The sequence below is a fragment of the Canis lupus genome, chromosome 8 (genome assembly GCF_003254725.2).
Source record: "Canis lupus dingo isolate Sandy chromosome 8, ASM325472v2, whole genome shotgun sequence".
NCBI lineage: Eukaryota > Metazoa > Chordata > Mammalia > Carnivora > Canidae > Canis > Canis lupus.
The window spans coordinates 47,496,618-47,524,565 of record NC_064250.1 but is presented as its reverse complement, the minus strand read 5'-3'; the positions used below and the strand labels follow the sequence as shown (position 1 = coordinate 47,524,565).

General features: G+C 37.4%; 1 protein-coding gene across 3 annotated transcripts in view; it reads right to left on the bottom strand.

The window, feature by feature from the left end:
• Positions 1–27,948, bottom strand: part of LIN52 (lin-52 DREAM MuvB core complex component) — a 111,581-nt gene that overhangs the window by 18,087 nt on the left and 65,546 nt on the right. The window contains exon 6 of one of the 3 annotated variants that reach the window (XM_049113722.1): positions 15,999–16,253. The exons of the other annotated variants lie outside the window; for them this stretch is intronic. Within the exon in view, the coding sequence (XP_048969679.1) occupies positions 16,252–16,253 (2 nt within the window). The 3' untranslated portion in view covers positions 15,999–16,251. Of the gene's footprint in view, positions 1–15,998; positions 16,254–27,948 lie in introns of those variants that run through there. 3 annotated transcript variants of the gene reach the window in all.

Below are 27,948 nucleotides of genomic sequence, written 5' to 3'. Positions count from 1 at the left end.
AGAAACTGTGACAGTCAACAACCAAAACTCAATTAAATCAAGTGATCTGCTCCTAAGTCCAGTTTCCTCCCAAGATTGAAGTTTTCACAAGATTTGCAGAAAATGAAGACATCTACCATCTTCCATCTACCATCCACCAGCTTTTATATAAAAAGCTTCACTTAACTATTTTTCTTTTTTATTTGAAAGAAATAGATGATGGGGCACCTGGGTGGCTCAGTTGGTTAAGTCTGCCTTTAGCTCTCAGGTCACGATCCCAGGGGCTGGGGACTGAGCCCCCATCAGGCTCCCTGCTCAGCAGTCTGCTTCTCCCTTTGTCTCTCCCTCTGCCTCTCCCCCTGCTTGTGCTCTCTCTCAAATAAATAAATAAATAAATAAATAAATAAATAAATAAATAAATAAATAAAATCTTTAAAAAAATAGATGCTTTATAAAGTCCAGACTGGATAATGCTATCTTAATGAACTAAAAATCCTTGGGCCTGTAAGATCAACCTGATCTAATTCCATGAAACAGCCAAATCTTAAATCAGTTTTTCCTCTATACTTATGTTGATTTCAATAAACTAGCACTTTGTAACCAAACATATCTGACTGAACCTCACGTTTTCAGAAGGTAGAGAGACTTAAAAGCTAGTTCTCCTAACTTGCTAAAAGTTTATTTTAATAAAGACTACTTATTAAGATGCCAGTAATCTAGCTCTGATTTGATTATGGGGTCCTATTTCTAATAAATAAGCCCCCCAGATCCAGAATTGAGTCAAAGGCCAGAAGACAATGTGAATAATACACTTCAATATTCTCTCTCTTTTTTTAAAGATTTTATTTATTTATGCATGAAAGAGACACACACACACACACACAGAGAGAGAGAGAGAGAGGCAGAGACACAGGCAGAGGGAGAAGCAGGCTCCATGCAGGGAGCCTGACATGGGACTCAATCCCAGGTCTCCAGGATCCCACCCTGGGCTGAAGGCGGTGCTAAACTGTTGAGCCCACACTTCAATATTCTTACTATTAATCACATTCTCTGAACTACTTTCTTAATGACTGCCAAGTTCAGCTTGAGTTACTGGGTATATTCACTTCATTTGTACAATCAATGATGTGTCTTTGAGGTTAATATCAACCCAGAAATTAAATTCTATATGCCAGAAGCTTTTCAGCATTCCAAGTCTATAGATTCTTTCAGAGATTCACTCTAAGCAAAAACGAAACAAGAATATATAAGATTAAAAACAACAAGACAGAAGATATGACCTAATGTTGTCATTCAGCTTTTCATGCCCCTAAATAGCCAACCAACTGTAAATGAATTCACCACAAGCCATTCTTCTCCAACCTAGCTCAGGATATGAATCAATCCAATCTCCAGAGTCCTTTGAAATGGGATCCAACACAGAGAGTGAAGAAAGCAAACGGCATTTTGCTCAGTTTTTTTTTTTAATTTTTTTTTTGCTCAGTCAGTTTTTAAGTGACTCCAAAAAACAAAGGAGAGACTACTAAATGGTTGAGTCACCTACTAATTTAGCAAAATATATTTAGATCATTGGGTGATATATGTTACACTAAGTTAAAATTATATCCAGGGAATTCTAATGCAAATCTTAAGATATAATATACAAACACATTCCCACATCCAAATAAAGGTTAAAATGGTGATGACACAAAAACTTGAACACGAGTATTCATAGCATTATCATAATAGCCAAGATTTGAAAATAACCAAATGTTTATCAACTGGTGAATAATGTAGTATATCCATATAATGGAATATCATTTGGGAATAAAAAGGAATGAAACCCTTAGGTTAGTGATTACTTCAGGCCAGCTGGCGAGGAATGGAGCCAATGGGATGGGAGAGACTGCTAATGGGTATAGGGTTTCTTTTCCGGGTGACGAACATATTCCAAAATAAGATTGGCATGATGGTTGCACATTCCTGTGAATATACTAAAAACTCATTGACTTGTATACTTTAAACAGGTAAATTTGATGATATATGGAACATATCTCAATAAATCCACTTCCATAAAAATGGTGTTGTGTAAAGCTGTGCCAGAATTAAATGTACAAGTATAAAAAAGCTCCTTGGGCTCAAGTAAAATCCTTCATAAAAAGACCCCATACAGAGAATATCCAAGGCAAGAGAACCTGAGTTTCTCTACTAAAGACACAAGCATCCAGTTCTTACCTCCATTCTACAGCACAAAGGAAAATAGCCCTTTCCTTCTCGCTTTGTTCTTACTAAAGAAGTGACTGAAAATCTAACCAATTAATCTTTTGATAAAAGATCTGGACGTTGGAACATTATTGTCATATACTTCAAGAGAAAATATACTTCACAAATTCAATTGTATAAATTGAGATAACATCAGAATTTGTATTTATGATGTATTTTTAGAAAGCAAAGAAACTATACTTTGAATTAAAATAACTACAGTACTTAGATTACTTAGACACTATGAATAATTATTTGAAAAATGTTCCTTTTGTTTAATGACTAAATATTCATCCCAGGAAGTCAGAATGCAATTAGATTTAATATAAGTAGATTAGATTAATGCAAATACATTAAATGCAAAAACATTTAACAAAGCTATATATTTAAACATATCAAAATCCATGAAATGAAAGATTAAGGTTGCTATGAAAACTAAGAAATCCTCAGTACATGTAAATAATTGGTTAAATGTAATAACCGAATTAGCAATCCTCATTCAGATCATGGGCAATGTAGGTAACTTCATTTGCACAAAAGCATTTAATTGTAGACATTCTGGGTCATTGTAGTGTTATGCTCTGAAGATACTAAGAATAATAATGCTGATAGTTTCTTATTATTTTTAATTTCAATTTTTAAAGATTTAGTTATTTAAGAGAGAGAGAGCGAGCGAGCATGAGAAGGGCAAGAGTCAGAGGCAGAAACAGACTCCAGCTGAGTGGGGAGCTTGATGTGGGGCTAGATCCTGGGACTCTGGGATCATGACCTGAGCAGAAGGCAGACACTTAACTGAGCCAGCAAGGTGCCCATGATAGTTTCTTTTTAAAAATTGGTTCATTAAATATGTGTTTACTGAACATAACTTCATATAGGATTAGTAACATTTACCTGTTTACATTCACATTTTGAAGAGATTAAAAGATTCAGGTAATCATTATAAAAGTTAACATAATCATTCCTAAAATATAATTTCTCACTGGGTTCCTATGAACCTCAAAATTGTCACACTAGTCATTTGGTTGTCCTTTGGTCCCATGTGGCTATTTGAGTAGAATGATTTTCTGGTCCGACACATTCTTACATACTTAATATATCTGTGAGGCAAAGTTCTCATTTGTTTTAATAAGTGCCATCTTTCCTTGGTGTTAACTTTTTTTTTTAAAGGATTTTATTTATTTATTCATGAGAGAGAAAGAGACAGACAGAGAGAGAGAGAGAGAGAGAGGCAGAAACATAGGCAGAGGGAAAAGCAGGCTCTCTGCAGGAGGCCGATGTGGGACTCGATCCCGGACCCTGGGATCATGCCCTGGGATCATGCCCTGGGATCATGCCCTGAGTCAAAGGTAGATGCTCAACTGCTGAGCCAGCCACCCAGGCGTCCCCCTTGGTGTTAACTTGACATTATGCTTCTGATCTCTAACTTAGAACAAGTTGTATCCTGCTTCACACATCACATAACCTGCTCAGGCCTAACTTTCATCTGACTGGCATCACTGTAATGTTAATGTGTTTATTACACATTGTTCAAAATTTATAGTACACCCAGTGAACAGTTTGTGCTATTAAATGGCTAAGACCTATAACTGCTAACATTTTTGAGTGGTGATTATATGCTGGATACTATTCAAAGCACTTAACATGGTTATCATCATTTAAAATCCTCGTAACAAATAGGTACCTCACAAATAGGTATCATTTGTGATTCCTGTTTTATAAATGAGGCACAGAAGGGTACATAACTTGCTCAAGTTTATACGGCTAATAAGTGATAGAGGCAGGATTAGAACCCAGGTGCCTTAACTCCAGAGCCTGTACTCTTAGCCACTGCTACGATTATCTCCCCATGTTCCTGATCTAATGGAGTTCACAGGCTAGAGATATAGACGTCATTTATAATATAGTTTGATATTGGTTGTAACAGAGCAATGTACAAAAGCATAGAAAATGGGCTAGGAAAATGGACAAAGCTTTCCACAGATAACAGACTGGTCAGTATTTCAAACACTCCAGGTTTAAATTTCCCAACAGATGAATTACAGAATTACAGTGATGTAGGGGCACCTGAGTGGCACAGTTGGCTAAGCACCAACCCTTGGTTTTGGCTTGGGTGGTGATCTCAGGATTGTTAGATCAAGTCCCATGCTGGGATCTGCACTCAGTATGGAGTTGGCTTGGGTTTCTCTTTCCCTCTGCCACTTCAAACAAATAAATAAATCTTTGGGGAGAAAAAAAAGAATTACAGTGATATAAAACTCAACACCCAAAAAATAAATAATGCAATTAAAAAATGGGCATGAATAGACGTTTTTCCAAAAATGACACAGAGATGGCCAACAGACATATGAAAAGATGCTCAATATCACCCATCATCAGGGAAATACAAATATAAAGTACAATCTGGTATCACCTCACAATGGTCAGAATGACTAAAATATGAGAGGATGCAGAGAAAGCAGAACCCTCTTGCACTGTTAGTGGGAATACAAACTGGTGTGGGCACTCTGGAAAACAGTATGGAGTTTCTTCAAAAAGTTAAAAATAGAACTACCTTACGATCCAGCAGTTGCACTACTCAGATTTACCTAAAGAATACAAACGTACTACTTCAAAGGGATACATGCACACCAATGTTTATAGCAGCATTATCTACAATAGTCAAATTATGGAAGCACTGACTGATGAATGGATAAAGAAGATGTGGTGTATATATTACACAATGGAATATTACTCAGCCATAAAAAGAACAAAATCTTGCTATTTTTTTTTTTAAAGATTTTATTTATTCATGAGAGACAGAGAGAGAGAGAGAGGCAGAGACACAGGAAGAGGGAGAAGCAGGCTCCATGCAGGGAGCCCGACGCAGGACCCAATCCCGGGTCTCCAGGATCAGGCCCTGGGCTGAAGGTGGCATTAAACCACTGAGCCACCCGGGCTGCCCAAAATCTTGCTATTTTTTAAGGCTGTGGAGTATTAGCTAAAGAGTATTACACTAAGCGAAGTAAGTCAGAGAAAGATAATTACTGTATGACTTCACTCATGGGTAGAATTTAAGAAACAAAACAATGCAAGGGGGGAGAAAAGAGAGAGATAACCCAAGAAACAGACTCTTAACTATAGAGAACAAACTGATGGTTACTAGAGGGCAAGTGGCCAGGGGGATGAGCTAAACAGGTGATAGTGATTAAGGAGTGCTGTGATGAGCATGAGGTGTCATAGAAGTATTGAATCACTAATACCGTATACCACAAATTAACATTACACTGTATGTTAACTAACTGGAATTTAAATTAAAATTTTAGGAAAATTGGGGCACCTGAGTGGCTCAGTGGTTGAGCATCTGCCTTTGGCTCAGGCATGATCCTGGGGTCCTGTGATCGAATCCTGCATCAGGCTCCCTGCAAGGAGTCTGCCTCTCTGTGTCTCTCATGAATAAATAAATAAAATCTTAAAAAAAAAAAAAAGGTTTAAGAAAAAAAAGATATGAAAATATTTGATCTACATTCATTTTCCAATTTCCAGGTCTATATAAATGTACTCTTTACTCACATAATGCCTGTTTACTACTTTTTAGATAAACTTAAAAAGTTTTTAGTATATGGGGATCCCTGGGTGGCTCAGAGGTTTAGCGCCTGCCATTGGCTCAAGGCCGTGATCCTGGGGCCCCAGGATTGAGTCCCACATCAGGCTCCCTGCATGGAGCCTGCTTCTCCCTCTGCCTGTGTCTCTGCCTCTCTCTGCCTCTCTCTCTCTCTCTCTCTCTGTGTGTGTCTCTCATGAATAAATAAATAAAATCTTAAAAAAATTTTTTTCAGTATAGCAGCTTTTGTTTTCCTTCTAGTTCGTGACATTTATTTGGGTTTTCTTTAATGGTCCTCAATGAAGTGTACAATTTTCTCCATAAAGGTTTTACAAAATTTTTGGTAGATCAAACTCTGAAGTATCTTAAATTATTCTTAAACTGGGATGTTATCTTTTATGTTTAAAATAATTTTATTTATTTATTCATGAGAGACACAGAGAGAGGCAGAGATATAGGCAGAGGGAGAAGGAGGCTCCATGCAGGGAGCCCAATGTGGGACTTGATCCTGGGACTCCAGGATCACACCCTGGGCTGAAGGCAGGTGCTCAACCTTAAGCCACCCAGGCATCCCTGGACATTATCTTTTAAAACTATGTTATATTCTGGGATCCCTGGGTGGCTCAGCGGTTTAGTGCCTGCCTTTGGCCCAGGGCGTGATCCTGGAGTCCCGGGATCGAGTCCCGAGTTGGGTTCCCGGCATGGAGCCTGTTTCTCCTTCCTCCTGTGTCTCTCTGCCTCTCTCTCTATCATCAATCAATCAATCAAAACCCCCAAAAAACAAAAAACTATGTTATATTCTACTTGTTTCTCATGTTTAAAACTGGGATCACGCCCCGAGTCAAAGGCAGATGCTCAACTGCTGAGCCACCCAGGGGTCCTTCCTTCCTTCCTTTACTTCTTCTTCTTCTTTTTTTTTTTTTTAAGATTTTATTTATTTATTCATGAGAGACACAGAGAAAGAGAGAGGCAGAGATACAGGCAGAGGGAGAAGCAGACTCCATGCACCGGAAGCCCGATGTGGGATTCGATCCCGGGTCTCCAGGATCGCGCCCTGGGCCAAAGGCAGGCGCTAAACCGCTGCGCCACCCAGGGATCCCCCTTCCTTTACTTCTTTATTTTTAGATTTTATTTATCCAAAAAGTGCTATTTCAAATCAGAGCATTCTATTCAATACTACCAGTTCTCTAGACAGAGACATCACATGGACCACCACATTTGTGTTGTGTGCCCATATTTGAATGAACTCAACATCTGCTTTATGTATGTATGCCAAGCAAGAGGGATGATGGGATAACATTACTTTGCACTTATACTATTTCCATGTGATTTAAACTATTCTCCTGTTTCTGCTAGGGCTTTAAGTTCAGTCTGAGTGCAAGAGAATTTGAGTCCCCAAAAGACTGAAAAATTAGTGAAGAAAATAGTGCAAGAAAAATGCATCTTCCAAAAGATGATGCTCTCACACTCCATCTCCATTACCACCCTTTATCAAATCTTCTCTTCTTTCCTTGGTAAACACAATCGTTTCATTACATTATGTTATACAATCTGTATTTATGTACTTTCAAATACTTTCTTTTTTCTATTTTTTAAAAAAGATTTTACTTATTTATTCACAAGAGGCACACAGAGAGAGGCAGAGACATAAACAGAGGGAGAAACTGGCTCCCTGCAAGGAGCCTGATGTGGGCTTTGACCCCAGGACCCTGGGATCAAGACCTAAGCCAAAGGTAGATGCTCAACCACTGAACCACCCAGGTGCCCCTCTCTTCTTTTTTAAAGATAGTATTCATTTATTTGAGAGAGAGAAAGAGAGAGCTAGAGTGCACAAGTGGAGGGGAGGGGCAGAGAGAGAGAGAGAGAGAGAGAGAGAGAGAGGGGGGAAGCAGATGCCTTGCTGAGCAGGGAGCCCAATGCAGGGCTCAATCACAGAACCCTGAAATCAAGACCTGAGTCAAAGGCAGATGTGTAACCGACTGAGCCACCCAGGTGCCCCTCAAATTCTTATTACTTAACTTACTGTCATCATTCAGTTTATGTATTTTTCTATCCATAAAATTTGTTTGGATATCTCAGGTTGGGATGGAATGCACCACAGTTTTTCCTACTAAAATTAATAAAAATATTTTTATAATTTTTAAGAAGCACATTTAAAATAACAAGGAAATAGGTACATTTATTCAAGTACTGGTTCTATGAAATGTGTCCCATTAGGAAATGTGTAGTTCTTCCCTTCAAAACCCCAAATCCCCCCCTCAAAATCCAAAATAAATTTCAACTAACTCATTCTTTGAAAATTAACTTTCTTGAGCTATAACTTGCATTGTACCCATTAATATATATATATATTTATTTGAGAAAAAGCACGAGAGACAGAGCACGACCATGGGAGGGCAGGGTAGAGGGAGAAGCAGACTCCCGCTGAGCAGGGAGCCTGATGTGGGGTTTGATCTCAGAACCCTGGATCATGACTTGAGCCAAAGGCAAATGCTTAACTGAGCCACCCAAGCGTCCTAAATTATACCCATTTTTAATCATACATTTAATTTGATGAGTTTACAGAGATGTTTAAAATTGCCTACATGCCATCTCATCAAGATATAGAATATTTACATCAATCCAAACCATTCCCTTATATCTTTTGGAATCAACCCTAATATCACCACAGTCCTAGGCAACTACTGATCTACCTCTGTCACCACACATTGGATTTGCCTTTTCTCGAATCTCATATGAATAAAATTATACAGTAGGTACTCTTTACCATAATATTTTTAATATTCATCCATATTTTTATATGTATCACTAGTTTGTTGGGTTTTAGTGCTGAGTAGTGTTCAACTGTACAGATATATCATAAAATGTTTACTCGTCCACCTGTTGATAGGCCTTTGGGATGTTTCCGACTTATGGTTATGAATAAAAAAACCTGTGAATATTTTGTACAGTTTGTGCAGACATGTTTTCATTTATCTCAAGTACAAAATTAGGAGTGGAGTTGCAAGGCTAGATGGTAAATGTATGTTTAATATAATAAACTGCCAAACTTCTCCAAAGTAGCTATACCATTTTAATTAGCAATGCATAAGGTTCCAGTTGTTCCATATCCTCATCAGTACTTGCTATCATCCATCTTTAATTTTAGCTATCCTAATGGGCATGTAGTGGTATCTCTTTTTTTAAAAATATTTTATTTATTTATTTGACACAGAGAGAGAGAGAGAGCACAAGCAGAGGGAAAGGGAGAAGCGGGGCTTGATCCTAAGGGCCTGGGATCATGACCCAAGCTGAAGGCAGATGCTCAACCAAATGAGCCACCCAGGCACCCCATGCAGTGGTATCTCATTGTGGTTTTTAATTTGCACAATTTCCTTGATGACTAATGAGCACACTTTCATATGCTTCTTGACCATTATTAATCTTCCATTTTTAGATTATTCATCTTTCTATTATCAAATACACTTTCAAAAATATATTTTGGGTAAAGTTTCTCATCAAGTACTGTCAATTCTCATTATTCTAGGTAGTTATGTTCTCTAATGTCATCATGAACAATGAATTAGCAAGTACTGAACCACTGCTCCTTTGGGAAATACCGGGCTGGGTTCCTGAGAGCCTCTGTCACAACTTTTTAGTCAACCAGTCAACACAAAACCTCATTTGTTTCTGTTTAAAGACAATGTATTTAATACATATTGCTGATTCATTAACACTAAACTCCCAGACAATTACACTCTAATTCATGCTTGGATGAAGCTTATCTCACATATGTATTTATTTTCTCTATTAGGCACCATTACACCAACCCTGTACTTAGGAACACTAGATGGTATTTCAGCATTGTGCTCTGGAGGCCACTCTAAATTGCAAAACCAAACAAAAAGAACAAAAATGCAAAATATGTGGCACTAAATAAATAGGCCACAAAAATGATACTTGTTTACAGTATGAAAACTAAAACAAGAAGGCAGAGTACCACTTTGACAGCAGCTGGGAGCATGTAGGTAGGGCAACTCAAAATTTTTGCCACCCTGTCCATGTCCACAAATGATCATTGAAGCACCACAAATATTGACTTTGAGGTTTTAATTTTCGCAAAGAGATGAATCTGCAAACACAGAATCCATGAGTGAGGATCAAGTGCACACGTATTGCAAGTATATTATCCCAGGATGTCTTGAATTTGTCAGTCTTTTTGTGATTTGTCTTTTCATTTACTTAACAGTATCTTCTGAAGAATAGAAGTTTTTAATTTTGAAGAAGTACATTTTATGAAGTTTTGCTTTATGGTTCACACTGCTTGTGTTATTTAAGAAGTCTTTGGCTATCCCAAGGATGTGAAGATTTTCTCGTATGCTTTCTACGAGAAGTTTTACAGTTTGAGTTTTACATTTACATCTGTCACCTGTCTTGTGTTTTATTTTTTTATGTCATGAGGGTAAAGGTCAAAGTTAATTTCTTCATACAATGGTATCCAGGTATTTTAGCATTATTTGTTGAAAAGACGATACCTGGGATGCCTGGGAGGCTCAGAGGTTGAGCATCTGCCTTCAGCTCAGGGTGTGATCCTGCATGGAGCCTCCTGCCTCTGCCTATGTCCCTGCCTCTCTCTCTCTGTCAGAAAGAAAAAAAAAGAAAAGAAAAGAAAAGAAAAGAAAGAAAAGAAAAGAAAAGACAAGACTATACCTGAATTATTTTGGCACTTTTAATTTCTCAGGAAAGCTCCCCCAATGTGGGGCTTGATTCCAGGACTCTGAGATCATGATCTGAGTTAAATCAAGAGTCGGACAGTCAACTGACTGAGCCACCCAGGTGCCCCAAGCCTGGTAGGATTTCAATTGGAATTGCATTAAATAAATAGGTCAGTCTACATGAAAATAGCTTCCTGATCCATAAACAGGGTATATATCTCTATTTACTTAGATCTTTAATTTCTCTCAGCAATGCTCTGTGGATTTTAGTATACAGGTCTTTCCTAAATACATAATTTTCCTAAATTTATCCCTAGGAATTACATGGTTTCTAAGGTTGTAATTTGTATTTTTTAAAAAAATGAATTTACCTATTTGGTCACTGCTAATATAGAGAAGTAAAATAGATTTTTGTATCTTGATTTTGTATCCTGGAACCTTGCTTTATTTAACTTACTAGTTTAGTAGTTTTTTTGGCAGTAGATTTCTTAGATTTCTATGTAAACAATCATATCATCTTGAATAAAGCCAGTTTTACTTCTTTTCCAATCTGCAGATCTTTAATTTCTTTGTCTTTCCTCATTTCACTAGTTACGATCTCTAGTAAAACATCAAATAAAAATGCTAAAAGCAGACATCCTTGACTTGTTCCCAGTCTCAGGGAGAAAGCATCCAGTCTTTCATGCCTAGGTATGATGGATGTTTTTTGTGTATTATACAGATTTTAACAATAGGCCTAGGTCCAGAATGCTACTATCTTCCCTATGATTTGTAGCAGAAAGAAAAGGAAAGAGACTGAAGATTACTCAATTTTAGGAGAGGAAGAAGAGAAGTAGAGCTTACAGTATGGACTACACTCATCATTTTATTTTTATTATCAAGTCTTATCAAACTAAAAAAGCCCACTTTCTCTGTATCTATTTAATCCCTTCTGTTTTTAGTCAGAAAGGAAATTGAACATTTAAACTCCAATACCACTTCTAAAATGTTAAATAAGATACTATGGAGTGCACCTCACCAAGAATTAATTTTCTTTTTCTTTGGCCAAATGTAATTTGGCGAAATGTAGCACTATAAATTCTGGCAGGTAATCAAATAAATATTTCATATTCACCTTAGATACACACAAAAAGGGACGAAATGCTCATTAGTAACTATGAATTGGCTTGAGACTCTGAAGAAGTTATAAGAATCCTAATAATGTGAGAAAGGCTAGTCTTAGTAAAATTTAGATGAAAATTACGGTTGACCCTTGAACAATGTAGGGGTTGCAGTCACCCCTCATGCAGTCAAAAATCCATGTGTAATTTTTGATTCCCCCAAAACTTACTTACTAATTGCCTACTGTTGACCAGAAACCTTAACAGATAACAGATAACATAAACAAGTGTCAACTAATATACAATTTGTAGGTTATATATATTAAAGTACTTGTACAATAAAGTAAGCTAGAGAAAAAATGTTATTAACAAAATCATAAGAAAAAAAACACATTTACAGTATTATACTGTAAAAAATCCACATAAAAGTGGACTTGGGCAGTTCAAACATGTGCTGTTCAAGAGTCAACTATACTTAACTTTTCTGAGCATGACTAATTGGCAGTATTACCTAGCTTTTCACAAGAGGGCAGCAAGAAGCTTTTCAGTGTAATGAAAGTCCTATTTGAAAGATATAATGGAATTTCAAGCTATTATATAATTATTGGGGCAATCTGTAAAAACCTTATGAACACAAAGCTGGTAAAGATTTCAGGAAGTTCTATAACTTGTTCCTTTACCTTTATAAGAGCTTATTAGGTTATCAAGGCAAGTAACATATAACATAAATACTTGATCCCTCCTTCAAAGACTGTATTTCAATAATATAGTAGATATTCTAAGAACGAATAGACCAAAATAACAAATTAACAACCATTAAGACAAAGTATGTTAAGGACCATAATACAGGTAAAGAACAAGTACTATAAGAGAAAGAACACTACTAAGGACGAGAAAATTCATAGCATTAAGCCTGAATCGGGCCTCAAGTGTGAATAAGATATGGACAAGTAGAAAGGGAGGGCCAAAGCATTCTCTAGATGGCAGTCACAGAAAAGGATAAGACATGGGGTGCTGTGGGAGAGAGAAATGAGGTACAACCTTTAGAAATCCTCATAGACAAGTATTAGAGGAAAGTATACAGCTTGGAAGTACAGGATCCCAGAAATATGTGAAGACTAATGAAGCTAGAAAGGGCTATTGGATAAATGTAAAATATAATATTTAATTTAAAAAACCCTGTGTTTTAAGTTGGGAGGAGCCACATGATTTGATAACAGAAAAACCTAGAATTTTTAGTTAATTTTTGTGTTTGGTATAAGCCAACTCTGGGAGAGGTAAGTACTCATCAACAAACACAAACCTTAGTTTCCATTTGTAGAAGCAGTTTCCAGATCAAAGGAAACAATAGTGCAATGCTTAGGGATTAGTCTAGAGTTCATTGTCATATTTTAAGAAAAATGTTGATAAATAGTATCTATATCCAAAGAAAGGCAACCAGAATTGTTATTGCCACAACAGGAAGTTAAAGACAATGCTGGTTTTATTTACTTTTATCTTTCCCTTTCAAGCCTGTCTGTATCCCCATTCTAAGCAATGGGAGCACACCTATTAAATCATCTCACTTGGAAACCTTGGAAGATCATACTGGGTCCTTTACTTCACCCTCATCTTCAACTGGTGACTAAATCTTGTTGATTCTCTAGCCCAAATAACTCATGTCAACAGCATTTTCTGCCTCTCCATCGCCTTATCTGAGGTCTTCTCCATCTTGCCCCTGGATTCTTACTGATAACCTAACTGATCTCCCAGTCTCAGCTTTACTCTCTCACAGAACCATTCTCAACACCTATGGCTACTGTACATGGAGACTAGCGGTTTATTTTGTTGTTGAAAGCCAAACGGATAGACTCTTAACTCTCTTGGTGAAAAGAATATTTGAAATCACCTAACCTAAGCTCCCATCTAATTCTAAGCAGCACCTAGTAACATTCCAGAGCCGGTTGAAGAGTTCTGCCTAAGCATTCCTAGTGAGAGGGAATTTAGTACTTTTTGAGAGTCCATTTAATTTCTGGACATTTGGGAAGTTCTTCCTTAATACTGTAGCAACAAAACCAAACAAATCAAACCAAACCAGCAGCAACAACAAAAAAACCTCCAAACAAAACCCAAAACAAACCTCTTTCTAACTTCTCCCCATTGTTCCTAATTCTGTAGGAACAGAACACAGATAAATGCCTACGGTTAGTTGAAGCAGACAAAATGGAATATAAAAGCTCTAATCAAAAGTAAGGAAAAACAGGTTAAGTATCAGGGACAACTAAGTCAATAGACAGCAGTCCCCTGAATACTTTAAGAGCAATAAAACGAATGCCCTAGTATCTTCCTTGACACGAGGATTCTGTTCAAACCCAGGGGGTTTATAGATATTGTACAATTCTTTTGTATTCAGTATTTCTTTAGATGAAACACACAATAAGGAGAAATAGCATGTGATTCTATAGCCAAACATGGGCGATCCATTAAAAAGACAAGTGACAGCTCAACCCTCTCTCCAGGAACATTTGTCACCTACGCCTTTATCCTTCAGGGATTTCAGTTGAATGACATTTGCTGTAGGTTGATAATTAGTTTTTCTTTCTTTCTTTTTCTTTTTTTAAAAAAAAAATCATAGGAGGCCAATGTTGGCTTCTTCCCCATGAGAGACACTAGCCTGAGTGGTTTTGGGAATACGTGCCTTGATCAGATTTGCACTATGACTCCTGAATGCATGAACCATCCCAGTAACACCTGCTCTCCTGACAGGCCACCCGGGACTAGCAGCAAAAGGATCCATCAATTCCACTCTCTCCAGAGAGATCACCCAGACCTAGTGGTAAATGTACAGTTGAGTGCCAAGTTAAAAAGTAAAATTCTATCCGCCAAAACCTACCAGACGTCAACTTAACATAGAATTTAATTTTTTTCCAACTGAACTGCAATTGAACTAAATACTAAGAAAAGTATCACTTACACTGAAGGAGGAAAGGTGGGTTATAGTGAAATTCCTTAATTACATCTGGTCAATATATTGCTAAGGTCTTGCTCTGAGGTTCTCATCACAGGGTGGGAATACAGTTGCTTCCTACCCAGAAACTGTGAATTACTTATTTTGTATTATAGTAAGTTTGGGCAAGCAGATTTTTTGGTAACACAAAAGCAGAAAATCTATAAGCAATCACATTCTTTTTTTAATTTTATTTATTTTTTAAAAAATATTTTATTTATTCACGAGAGACACAGAGAGAGGCAGAGACATAGGCAGAGGGAGAAGCAGGTTCCCTGTGGGGAGCCCGATGCGGGACTTGATCCCAGGACTCCAGGATCACACCCTGAGCAGAAGGCAGGTGCTCAACCACTGAGCCACCCAGGTGTCCCAGCAGTCACATTTTAATTCATTTAATTTAGTTTCCTTTTCATAAAGAGAGGTAGACATTTTTTATTTTTGGCCTATGTATATGCATTTTCTGTTTTGGCTTCCATTTACTTTTCTACAAACATTATTTAGCTTTGTCATTCTATATGTTACAAGATGTATTCTCTGTCCCCCCAATTACCTATTTCACCTATTTTTAACAATGAAGCTATTTCTTTAAAGTTATATCGGTACATGTTTTCAAAAATCAATTCTATGAGGTTTATTAAGAAAAACAATAGTTTGCCTTTAACTCCTCAGTGGTAACCATTTGACCTTGTTTAGTTGATTATTTTATATTACCTATATGTCTCTACATGATTAAATAACACACTTATATTACTATTGCTTGATTTTTCAATTTGAGGCATTATGTATGGACTTCCCCAAATATAGAAGGTGATGATTTAGCTCCTTTCTCCATCCTCACTTAAATTCTTCACAATACATATGCACGTATCCCATCTCCTATTGTCTCATATATTGTGATTTTACTTAGATCGATATTCATGTTCTACATTATTATATAAACACTATTTATAGCTAAGCCATTGTGATAAACTATGATTACCTTTCCTTTCTTGAATACTTTTTGTTTTCTTTGGGTTTTTAATTTTATATTTTTAAGATTTCATTTTTTTTTAAGATTTCATTTTTAAATAGTCTCTACAGCTAACGTGGGGCTCAAACTTACAACCCCATGATCAAGAGTTGCATGCTCTACCAACTGAGTCTGCCAGGCACCCCTTCTTTGGGTTTTTAATTTGTTTGGTTTTCAATGTACTTACCTCTAATTCAACTACAGACTATGACTACCTGTTGTCTAAACCTTAAGATACTGAGATGTATCCCATAATTTACCAATTTTATCTTCCTGAAGAAGTCTCCAATATGGTCTAATTGTCCTCTGTGCCTGGTATGCAGCAATCACCTTGGGACTTGTACCCTCTCACACCTTGGGGAGCCCCTGTTTTCTATAGCTTACATCATCTTCTTTCTTGGCTTATTACCTCAGGACTTCCAACAGCTCATAAGAGTTCATGAGAGGTCAAAATTTTTGGATCTTCCATGTCCAAAAATGTTTTATTTCATCTTTTCACTTGAGTTGGCATTCTAGGTTGAAAATAATTTTCCCTCCAAATTCTGAAGGTATTGCTCCGGTCTCCAATGTTGAAGACACTCTGATTCCTATCCTTTTGTCTGAAACTTGTTTTCGGTCTTTCTTCTCTGGAAGCTTCTAAGATCTTATCTTCTTCCCCAGAGCTCTGAAAATTCATAATGATGTGCGTTAGAGCAGTTTTATTTTCATCTATTTTAGTTGCACCTATCAAGACCTTTCAGACTGGAAATATAAGTCTTTCAATTTGTGGAAGTTTTCTTTAAGTATTTCATTAATGATTTCCTTTCTGCTTCCCTCTTTCTCTTTCTGGAACTCCTATTATTCAGATTTTTGGCTCTCACAAATTGGTTCTCTTTTCTTTGCTTTTCCCTTAGTTCATGTCTTTCTGGTCTACTCTATTTCCTTAACTTCAACTCTATTTTTATTGTATTCTTCATTCCTGTCACATTTTTAACTTCCATGGAGAACTCTTTCATGTTCTCTGTAAAGTCCTTTTTATAATTACATCCTGTTTTTATTACATTTGCAATATCTTCTTTTTGAGTTTTTTTTTTAAAGACTTTATTTATTCATGAGAGACACAGAGAGAGAAGCAGAGACATAGGCAGAGGGAGAAGTGGGTTCCTCACAGTGAGCTGGATGTGGGACTCGATCCCCAAACCCAGAATCAGGACCTGAACAGAAGGCAGACGCTCAACCACTGAGCCACCCAGGCATCTCTTTCTGAGATTATTAATAGAGTAGTTTCGCAGAGTCTGTTTTCTCTGACCGGATTTTTTCCATTTGTTGCCTTTGTTTTTAAAATTTTTTGTCAAGGGCTTTTCTCAAATGTTGATGATCTTTCACTGTTTTTTCATTTGTAAGAACAGGGACAAAAAATTTGCTTGAAAAGTCTGAGAGTTATAGGAGTTGACCTTGGTGATTATGAGCTTCACTGCAGTATGACCAAGCTGGTTAGTTGTAGAACTTCCAATGTCAATGCCTTTATTCTTCTTGGGCTGGTCAGATTCCTCTCTTCCGACTTCCTGATCGGAGGGTAAAGGCCTATTTGTGGAGGGTGGGGCGGTGTCAGCACAGAGTGTACATAATACCCTATATTTTCAGTACAGAAACCGTTCATCCTTGGGTGGTCTGTATCTACCAGTTGAGGAACCATTTTGTTTTACATTCTCTAGAAAATGCAGCTCCAGTCTTTTGTGGGATAGAATAAAGCAGGTGATCTGGATATCTGACTCCTCCTTAAACAGACTTTAATGAATCTTCCTTATTTAAGCCATCTCCCCCATCCACCTGATCCCAATCTTCAGCCTTCTGGAGTACTGTGTGAGATGTGAAGTGGCTTGGTTCTTGGCCTTCCTCTTTTAAGGATTGTTTTTCTTAGGTCTGCTACATTCATATACCTGCCAGCTGCCACAATTTGTAACTGTTGTCCTCTATCCTTATTCTCCTTGAGGTTTTATATCTTTTTTAAAAAATTGTTTTAGTAGGGTTTGGGAAAGAAGGAAAGCAAATGTATGCATTAAAACCATCATTAGCTGTGGTGCCTGGGTGGCTCAGTTGGTTGAGTATCGGATTCTTGATTTTGGCTCAGGTCATGATCTCAGAGTTGTGGAATTGAGCCTTCCATCCAGCTCCAGAGTCAGAGAAGAGTCTGCTTCTCTCCCTCTCCCTCTGCCCCACCCCCCATGTATGCACGCATGTTCTCTCTCAAAAATAAATAAATCCTAAAAAAAAAAAAAAATAATAAAACCATCATTAACCTGAAAGCACTCTCTTCCCCAAACTTATAGTTCATGATACATAGGTACCTTCCAGCTTTTTCTGTGATTTTAACTGTTTTGTCATCATCCCCACTCCCATCTTGGTTTTGGTTTTGTCTTTACATTGGTAATATTAGTCTTTCTAAGGGGCAAGAGACAGTGTATACCTTCTGAAAAAGCAGCAACGGAGAAAAGAATGGGTAAGTACTCATCTATTCTCTGAGTGCCTTGAAGACTATACTTCCATTTCTTCTTCTGTAAATACAAAAAAATTCTATCTATTCAACCAGCATTTGCACAACACAGTTTGTTTTTTTTTTTAAATGGATTTATTTTTGACAGCATATAGGTGGGTCTTGGTTTTTCCTGTCTCTCCCTCCTTCATCCCTCCCTCCCTCCCTTCCTCTCTTTCTTTCTAAAGAAATCTCTAATACCAATGTGGGGCTCGAATGCACGACTGGGAGATCAAGAGTCACATGCTCTATCGACTGAGGCAACCAGGTACTCCTGCACAAGTTTGTAATATTCAAAAATAATAAACCACATGGCTTCTAACAGCGAGGGTCTTGCAATTTAGTTGGGAAGACAAGCATAAATAACAAGTGAATACTAATGAAGTCAGGATCATGAGGGCTCACTGTGGCTAAAAAAGAAAGAGAATAATAACAGTTCAAGAAAAAGAAAATGGTTAGAAGAGAGAATTAGTCATGATGGAAATCAGGAGAATTCAATGGGATGCTGAGGTTAGGGGAGCCATCTTCTATCCACATTCATGTTCTGTCTTCTAACTACAATCTGATTTTTCCTTAATTTTAAATATTTGTTAAAACTTATTAACATTTATTAAACACCTTTTTATAAAGTAACCAACAGAAGTTTGAGGGACATTTATAGCTAAGTCAATCACTGACTCAGACGGCACTGTCAAGGCGGTGAATGCTACCCACCCAACTGCAAAAGTTGTAGGTGTAACCTGCTTTGAGAAAAATAAACATCTATTAAAAAACAAAACCAAACAAAACTATTCATGATGCAAAATGAAATTATTTAATTTGCAAGACTGAACTTTACACAAAGCTTTTACTCACTGTGCCAATTATTCATGTATTGCCTCTCTACCCTCCTTTGTGATATTAGAGCTGGACCCTGCAACAGGCTACATTTTTCTTCTGTCAGCTGGCTTGATGTTAAGCTTGCCAATAGAGAGGGTGCTGGTGGGAGACTGCAGGCTGAAGAAGAAAGAAAGAACTTTTCTTCCTTTTTACACTGTATGGTTTTTCTCCACAGTGAGAAGCAGGTTGGTATTGGGGGTCCCCACATTGTTCACCTTGCCAACAGTGGTTCTCATTTCAGTGGCAGGGCTCCTTCTGGCTAACATTATTTACCACCACAGGGCAGCTCTTCCTATAATTCACCAACAGAGTACCCTTTGGCAGTGGGCAGCATGTTCTGCTGGCAGCTCTGACCTCTCTTCAGAGGTCTGAATCTCAGCCTTGTGGGAACCTCATCTAAGTTTCTAACTTCCTCTGTGGTTCGCTTTCCTTCAGCCCCAGGAGAAGTGGCTTTCTGTAGCTTCTACTCCTGTACTCTTTAGAGTCTTCTACCCCTTTCACCTAGTTAACAATTTAACACTTCTTTACTTAAAATCTTCCCTGTTCAGATTATTCCTCATTGGATTCTGGCTGTTACAGTCACCCAAAAAGACCAAACAAATGGAATACAAATGATACCAAGTAAAGACGGTCCCCAAATGCTAATGTTAAAAAATAAATTCTAGCAACTACTGTTAGAAGTCTAGAGAAATCCCCCCAAGAGAAATCCCAACACCAATTCTGAATAAGACAACTATAAATATAAGGTTTCCCAAACCATGAGTAGTACTAAGCACTGAAGAACAAGAGTAAAGAACAACTATGTCAGAGAAACTTTTAGATTCTGTTGTGATAAAATTACAAGATTAGTGGCTGACAAGAACCCAATAGATGAAAGAACCTGATTATAAGAAAGCATTTAATAGTGCTTCTCCTGGCATCTTCCTTGCAAAATTAATTAAAACTAGCCAGGATATATGAGTCTCATGAATTGAAAACTGGCCTCAAGACCGCAAGGAGTGATTATAAACTGCCTTAAATCACATTGAGGAAAGTGTCTGGTAGAATGTCCAGAGAGTATTAGATTGGTTATAATCCAGTATTTCCATTAATACTTGGGAAAGTAAAGAGTAAGTTAATTTTTTTTTAAGAGTAAGTTAATTAATGTTTAGTAGACATGAACTAGAAGGGATCTGTAAAAACCAGTATGGTCTAAAGTATAAAAAATTTAGAAAAGTGAGAAAGATGTACAAAAAACAAACTCTTTCCCTTTATTATGAACAATTCAGATAAAAAGTAATTTTTACCCAGTGATCTCAAAACCTCCACATGCAGGTGGGACTATGTATAGTTGACAGCAAAGAATCAGAGGTTTTTATCTGGGCTAAGAACAGCATCTACCTTGGGGGATCTAATTCCTTTCATTCTATAGAGATTATAAATTCATGGAGAGAAGAGTGTTTAGGTCTATAAATAATCCTTTGCATGGCTACATCATACAGCAGCTTGAGTTAATGCCAGAATTTCCTTTCTGTGTGGATTTGTAGATTTACAAATATACAAAAGTAGAGACAAAATGGAAGAAGTAAAAGCAGCAAAACAATAGCAGCCAAACTGAATTTTTTTATAGATAAAGATATTACTAATGCTTTAATAAAGAGATTGCCTAAACTCAGAAGTTGTCTGGTCTTTCCCCTCCTTTCCTGTACCTTCCTGGCATCCTATATGGAGAACACAGAACTTATGTGGGGCCTCAGTGGAGAACAAAGCAGACACTAATAGGGGGATGTAGACAGTGCTGATAGAACATATATCATGAACATGGGAGTGAAAGTAGGAAAAACCTAGTCTAGCAATCAGGTATAGCCTTCCAAAAGAGTTGTCATTTAAGCTAAGCCTGGAGTTTGCTCTAGTCACTATGTGGATTCCTTCTCAAGGGAATGATTTGTCAATGCTAATATCTTGCTATGGGAGAGAAAATGGTCTGGGGCTTTTCTCAAATTGCCTTCATCCAGTCAAAAGGGGCCCCAGTGTCTGTTTTTTTGTTTGTTTGTTTTTTTGGAGAAATTCAGGGCCCTAAAAATGCTAGCAAGTCACAATTAAGCTAGGAAAGGGCTGGGTTAAGCTCCTCCTGAACCCATACCCATACCGATACAGTATGCTTCATGTTTCTTTCTAGCAGTTAGCTGGGTAGCGGGGAGACAAGTACTGACCTTAAGAAGTGATATTCATGGCAGTGCTAAGCAGTCCTCAGAAGAGCATCCAGGGCCAGGACCCAAAGCCTTCCCTAGTTACCATGGCCAGAGGACTTAGGCTTGTTCAGCAATCAAGTTAAGGAGCAGAGGCTTTAGAATCAATCATAGGCCTGAGTTCTAGTCTTGGCGCTGTCATTAAATATCTTGGGAAAAAAAAAAAAATCTTGGGCAAGTGACCCCCTCTTTCTTCTGTACAGTGAGGATAGTAATAGTAGCTACCCCCAACAAAAGTGGTATCAAAGTAGGGAAAAGGAGCTGGGCAGAGTGCCAGTCACACATCAGGAAATGCAGGCTGTTGATGCTAATAATAAACAAGAATATACCTATATGTGAAGGACTATATCTATAAGTAGCAGAACAACTAGATATAGGTTTATTTGTATATGCCTAGATTGTTTATTAAACCAATATTTAGTTATCTTAGAATGTCCCACAGGCAAACAAGACACAACAGGTTGAAAGCAAGTATCTCTCAGCCCCAAACAGTACTTTTACTTACATTCTCTATTCTGGTTAATAAAACCAATTACAAACTACTCGAGTTAGAAACAGAGTTATCTAAGACTTCTGTATCACTGCATCTTTTAAAACTGATATTCTTATATGCACCAGATATGAAAAAGAGAGGGAAAGATAGTGAAGAACAAGTCAACAGCCTCAGTCCTCAACTATGAGTGTTCTTCCTAACAAGAGGCCAGCTGACTTCCTTGCTCATCATTCTACAGTGGCCACCCAGAGCCTTTGGGATAATGTGTAGAGAAATATTTATGTATAAGCACACACATACAATTTTGTTTATAATTTCAGGAGATTTTATGGACTTTTAATGTGTCTACACCTTGGCTTATATCATATGCACAATCAGGCTCCTTCCTGGTTTTCCATCCTGGTCTCCTGACTGCTTACTCAGCAGTTCCCCAAACATAGCATGCCTTGGGCCCGTGCTTTTACCATTGCTTATGCCCAGACTTCCTTACCCACACTCTGTGCAGCAATCACCACCCCCATGTCCTCTTGACCCTACTGCTTACTGCCCAGCTTTAGAGACTGTTTAGGGTTACTTCCTCTGTCTGAGATAAGTACCCTTCCCTAGTGCTCTCCAATAAATCGTAATTTCAAGGACAAGAACATTCTCTTTTTCTCTATAACCTCATGCTCAGCAGAGTATGTCCACATAGGAGGCATTCACTTATTTTTGAATGATTAAGTTTAACCTTTTAGGGCTCACACGCTGGTAGACATAGGTAATTGTCTACACATAGGCATTTCCTCACTTAATCTTTGTTAACAAAACCCTGGTTTTATTCAAGTAAAGGGTGAGCATGTACTCAGGGGAGGCTGGGTTCCTTCCCAGTTCCAAGGATGAACCAGGATTAGTCCATCTCAACCAATGATGGTAGTCTCATTTCTCTTGACCATGATTAGTTTAAGCATAGGAATGTGACCAACACTGTTCAATGGCATGCAAGGGAAATCTGCTTCAGAGCTTCTGGGATTTTTCTCACTAATAAGAAGATGCATAGGGGAAAACACAATTCCCTTTTCTATCTTAGGGTACTTTTGTCAGCCTATGATATTAAAAACTTTAGCAGCCATCTTGCAAACATGATGGAAACCAACCTAAGTGTGTGTGTGAGGGATCCAATACACTGAAATGACACAGCAGAAAGATGGAGCTAACAGGGGTCTCCAATGATAATGTCAAGTAATAAATTACCCAACCCTAAAAATGAAGTGCCTCTATATTACATCTTTATCCTTTAAACCTTTGTAGTTGATTCTTCTGTAACTTGCAGACAAAAGGATCCTACCAATAGAGAGTATATTAGTTTTCTGGGACTGTTGTAATGAAATGAGTGGCTTAAACATCAGAAATTCACTGTCTTACAGTTGTGAGGCTACATGTCTAAGATCAAGGTATCAAAGGGTTGTTTCCTTCGAGGCCCATGAGGAAAGGATCTGTTCCAGATCTGTCTCCTTGGCTTTTAAGATGGCTGTCTTCTCCCTGCATTTCTTCACAATCATCTTCCCTCTATGTGTCTGTCTCCATGTCTAAATTTCCCTCTTGTATAAAGATACCAGTCATACTAGATTAGGACCCACCCTACTGACCTCATTTTAATGATTACCTGTATAAAGACCCTACCTCCAAAAAGATCACATTCTGAGGTACCAGAAGTTAGGATTCTGACATACCTTTTTGGGGGGCACACAGTTCAATCCTAACAGAGACCCTTTAAAAAAACCTAATGAAAGCCATCAATACTCTCTGCAGAGAAATATTTATGTATAAGCACACACATATAATTTTGTTTATAATTTCAGGAGATTTTATGGACTCTTAGGTTAAGAACCATAGCTACACTACCTTCCTGAATATGACACACACCTGAGCATTAACTACACACTTACAGACACTAAAATTAGTATTGTCTAGGTAGCAACACTATATTGCAGGCAATTCTAAGGGTACTATGTTATGTATATGCAAAGGTAGGAAAGAGGTATTTTATTGAATGAAGGTTATGTCAAGATTACAAGAAAGCTTTAAGGAAAGGAAGTTACCAAGAGTCTTCCTTAAAGGGATAAAGTTAATACCCTTCATTTTACTTAAAAATTTTAGGGATTATTTGGGTAAGTTTAACCTCAGAATTTCCAGTATTAAGTTTTTCTTATAATTAAATGAAAATACACAATCTACAGTGAAAATTATTAGTACAAAGAGGAGACACATTTTATTTGCCTAAATCTGTTAATGTTATATGGCTTGAAACTTAAAATAATTGAGATCTAACCACTGAGAATACAGAGCTTTTAAAATGCTGGTTTCCATGGCCCCAGAAAACCTGCATAGTCAGGAAGGTTGGAAGGAGCTCTGGAGCCCAGAAAAATGGCAGGAAACAAAAGTTAGAGCAACTGGAAGGAAAACTAGAACCATCTAAGTACAACATCAATGTAACTTGCAACATGTAAGGGTCTAGAAAATTCTGAAATTTTGCACTATTTATTTAACTCTGAGAACTAGCATTCAAAATCATTAAGGGTCATTTGTGAACTGTGGTAATCAGATCAAATAAGTTTGATTTTTGCTCTCTAGAGATAAATAAGGTAACAGTAATGATAGGGACAGCAAACAGACACTTTCCTTCTTACTGTTAAAGATTACTACAAATCAAAGTTAAATTATAAAGTGAAATGCATAAGGACCAATCATTAAAAATCTGATCACTAAAAGCTACCTTTGAGGTTGGAACAAAAACTGGAAATGTTTGCAATCTGGCAAATAATGCACAAAATCCTTAATTACTGAGAAGTACATTTTTTTTCTTCCATGGAACATCCTCATAGCCACCACATGTAGAACCTATACTAAATGATAACAAAAATGTAACTCTGCCTGGGAGAATAAGGAGACACTACATGGAGAGACTGGGATTTCAAATAGCCTTGGAGGATAAGTGCAAATTTTCCAGATAAAACTGGAGAGAAAGGCTAAGTTGATGTTAAGAAAGTCCTTTGTGAAAGCCTGAGGAATCTGAATTTTATCTTGTAAATAAGACCCAAGGAGCCAAAGAACTTTTATAAGCAGGAGTATGACATACTTAAAAGATATATTTGTGGTAGCAGAAGACAGACTTTTTTACTGTTGACTATGGCAACTAAAAATGCCATACACCTAACAGATGCTCAAATTAATACTTGTTGATAGACTTACTGAATGAAGCTTTATGAAAGAATTATCAGAACATGTAGATTGACACATAAACAAAGGCTAGTCCAAAGAGCCACTACTGGGTATTCATCTATAGTAACAGAAAGTATCTAGGGCTTGATGCTTGTGTTTTGATACTGCTCAGAAAGAGGTATTATGATCTGTAATCAAATGATGCCAATTCTTTCTCTACAGTAATAAGACTGTATCTGGCTTAAAATTAAACAAAGCAAATCAATAACCTTATCTAGGGGAAATAATGCCAAATAAAATAGCATCTAAAACATCAATTTTTCTTTCAGTCTGTAAGCCCTTTTCTTGCTTGGCTGTACAGTCTCCAATCATCCCTGAAATACAAGTGATTGGGCTCTTCTAGACCCACCAGTTAAGGGGAGGGAACATTTATCTACCGTCAATTCATGGGACACTAATCTCCTTCCCACTTCTCTGATTACAAGCAAGCAGGATGCTAGAGGGAAGGCCTCAAAAGAAGCTTTAAAAATAAATAAATAAACCCAGCCCCTTCTGCTCCAGGAATACAGAAAAGATTGGCATTAGTACAAGAGAAAGTGATCTGTCCAAACAAAAGCCAATCTGAAGGAGGAGCAAACCCCACAAGCTAGCCTGGCATTATTGGTAGGAAGATAGCACACTTGTTAAAAATGTATATTTTAATTTTCTGTATTGCAAAAGGCCCCAATTTGCCCAGGGATCTAGCTAAGCTGCCATTTTCTACTACGACAGAGTCTAATCTTTATTTAATGGATTTAGCATCTATCTTTACTAGAGTGGTCTCTAAGGAAAAGGGGAGGGGAGAATGAAGGGGCAGAGAAGAGATGATCAGATCCCCCCTCCCCCTTTCATCCATCCGGCGCTCATGTTTGTGTTCAAAATTCAATTACCTCCTTATTGATACTTCACAGAGATATTTAAGCTGCAAACATGAAGCCCTGATTTCCCAAGGGGCCATGCCCCTCTCTATTTCACTGCTCTGCTTCCCCCTGGGTGAATTCCTGAGGCGTCCATATTAATAGGTAATCAGTCACAATTCATTTATTAAACAGCTAGCAAGGTTTATCAGCCTGCCCTGATTAGCCCGAAGAAACCACTGAATTCCTAATTTATTTATGGAAATGTAAGTGTCTTTCTGAATTCCATTCAGGAGCTGCAGGAGTGTTTTGGTCACCGCATCCTGCAATCTAACAGGCAGCACCAGCAGCAAGAGAGCTTTCCAGGAAGAAGAGGGGCGACCAGAAGGCAAAGAGCCAGGGACATACACTGTAGAGATTCTTCTCCTGGCCACGAGATTTGAGTCGACATAATCCTTGGATTAGTACTTATTTGATTGTTTTTTGTTTACATAAAAGAGTTTGAAATGTTGTCACTCAGCAGCCATTACTATCCACTGTAACAAAAATCAATCTCATGGATGCTGCCTTTTGATTGGCAGAAAAGTGGCCCTTAATGGAGTAGAACTGAGGACCTCGGTGAGTTAAAAGACAATCATTCTCAGTAGAGTTAAGACACCAAGCTGGAACAGCAAATCCAAACCATGAAAATAGTACTTTGCAAGCATTTGTCTTAGAATAGTAACTAAACCAGATTTTGTTTTAATCTTCTACTATTCTAGGCTGTAGTGACAAAACAGCTTTTCAGATGATTTCCACAATTCTAATCAATTAACAATTCACCCAAAATTGCCCATTACTAATTAAAAGGCCAATTCAAATTAAATAAAGCTCTTATGAGTAACATTAAGACCCATGCTAACTGCCCCAATAGGTGCAATTAGAAAAGAAACTGTTTTGGGGACATGAGCAGATCATACAACAAGACTCTTATTTCCAGCTAGAATTAGAACTGGTTTCTTCTGAAAAAATGATAAAACACAAAAAACATTAAAAAATGTAGCCTATGTTTCAATGCCAACAAAGAATGTTAATGCTTATCTTTGTGTGGGTTATCCACAGCCAATATTTCCAAGTCCCAATCTGCCTTCCTCAGAGTTTACTATGATTAAGAGCAACCTCCCCCTATAACCTAGTGTATGCAGTGAAAGGCAAGCCATAATCCTAAGAAAAACATCAAATCCCAATGAGGATGATGCCTGGGTGGCTCAGCGGTTTAGCACCTGCCTTTGGCCCAGGGCATGATCCTGGAGTCCTGGGATCGAGTCCCACCATCAGGCTCCCTGCATGGAGCCTGTTTCTCCCTCTGCCTGTGTCTCTGCCTTTCTCTGTGTCTCTCATGAATAAATAGATAAAATCTTAAAAAAAAAAAGTTTAAAAAAATCCCAATTGGAGAACATTCTACAATGTATCTAACTAGTAAGTCCTCCTTAAAACTGTCAAGGTCATCAAATACAAGGAAAGCCCGTGAAACCGTCACAGCCAAATGGAGCCTATGGTGAGTTATGATTCCTAAATGTAATGATATCCTTGATGGGACTCCGGAAATAGGAAAAAACTAAGGAAATCTGAATAAAGTATAGGGAAAATGTTAAACAAAAAAAGTTCGTTAATTGTAACAAATGTATAATAAATATACCATAATAATAATAGGGGGAAACTGGGTGTAGGTTAAATGGAAATTGTTCCTTTATAATTTTCCCATAAATACCTGAAACTATTCTAAAAATTAAAAATCTATCTAAAAAACAGAAAGTGACAACATATAAACTAAATTACAAGGTGGCCAAAACATGAATAAATGATTATAATTTTACAACAGAAGGTTGAAGAAAGTACTTTTGAAAAGTCATTTTTCATTGAAAACAATATTTTTGGATTAGTGAAAAACAACACATTTATAAATGAAAATTTTCATATATATTTATTTGTTTTTACCTAATAAGAATAGCAAAAACATATTTATAGTTATTAGTATATTTAGTTATCAGTTTTAAATGTATTCTCCTGAAAATGTTATCTCTATGCAAAATGTCAATTAGTATTATAACTGCAATAAATGAGAAACCCCCTAAAACACACACATACACACACACAAAAGATAAAAAGCAAAG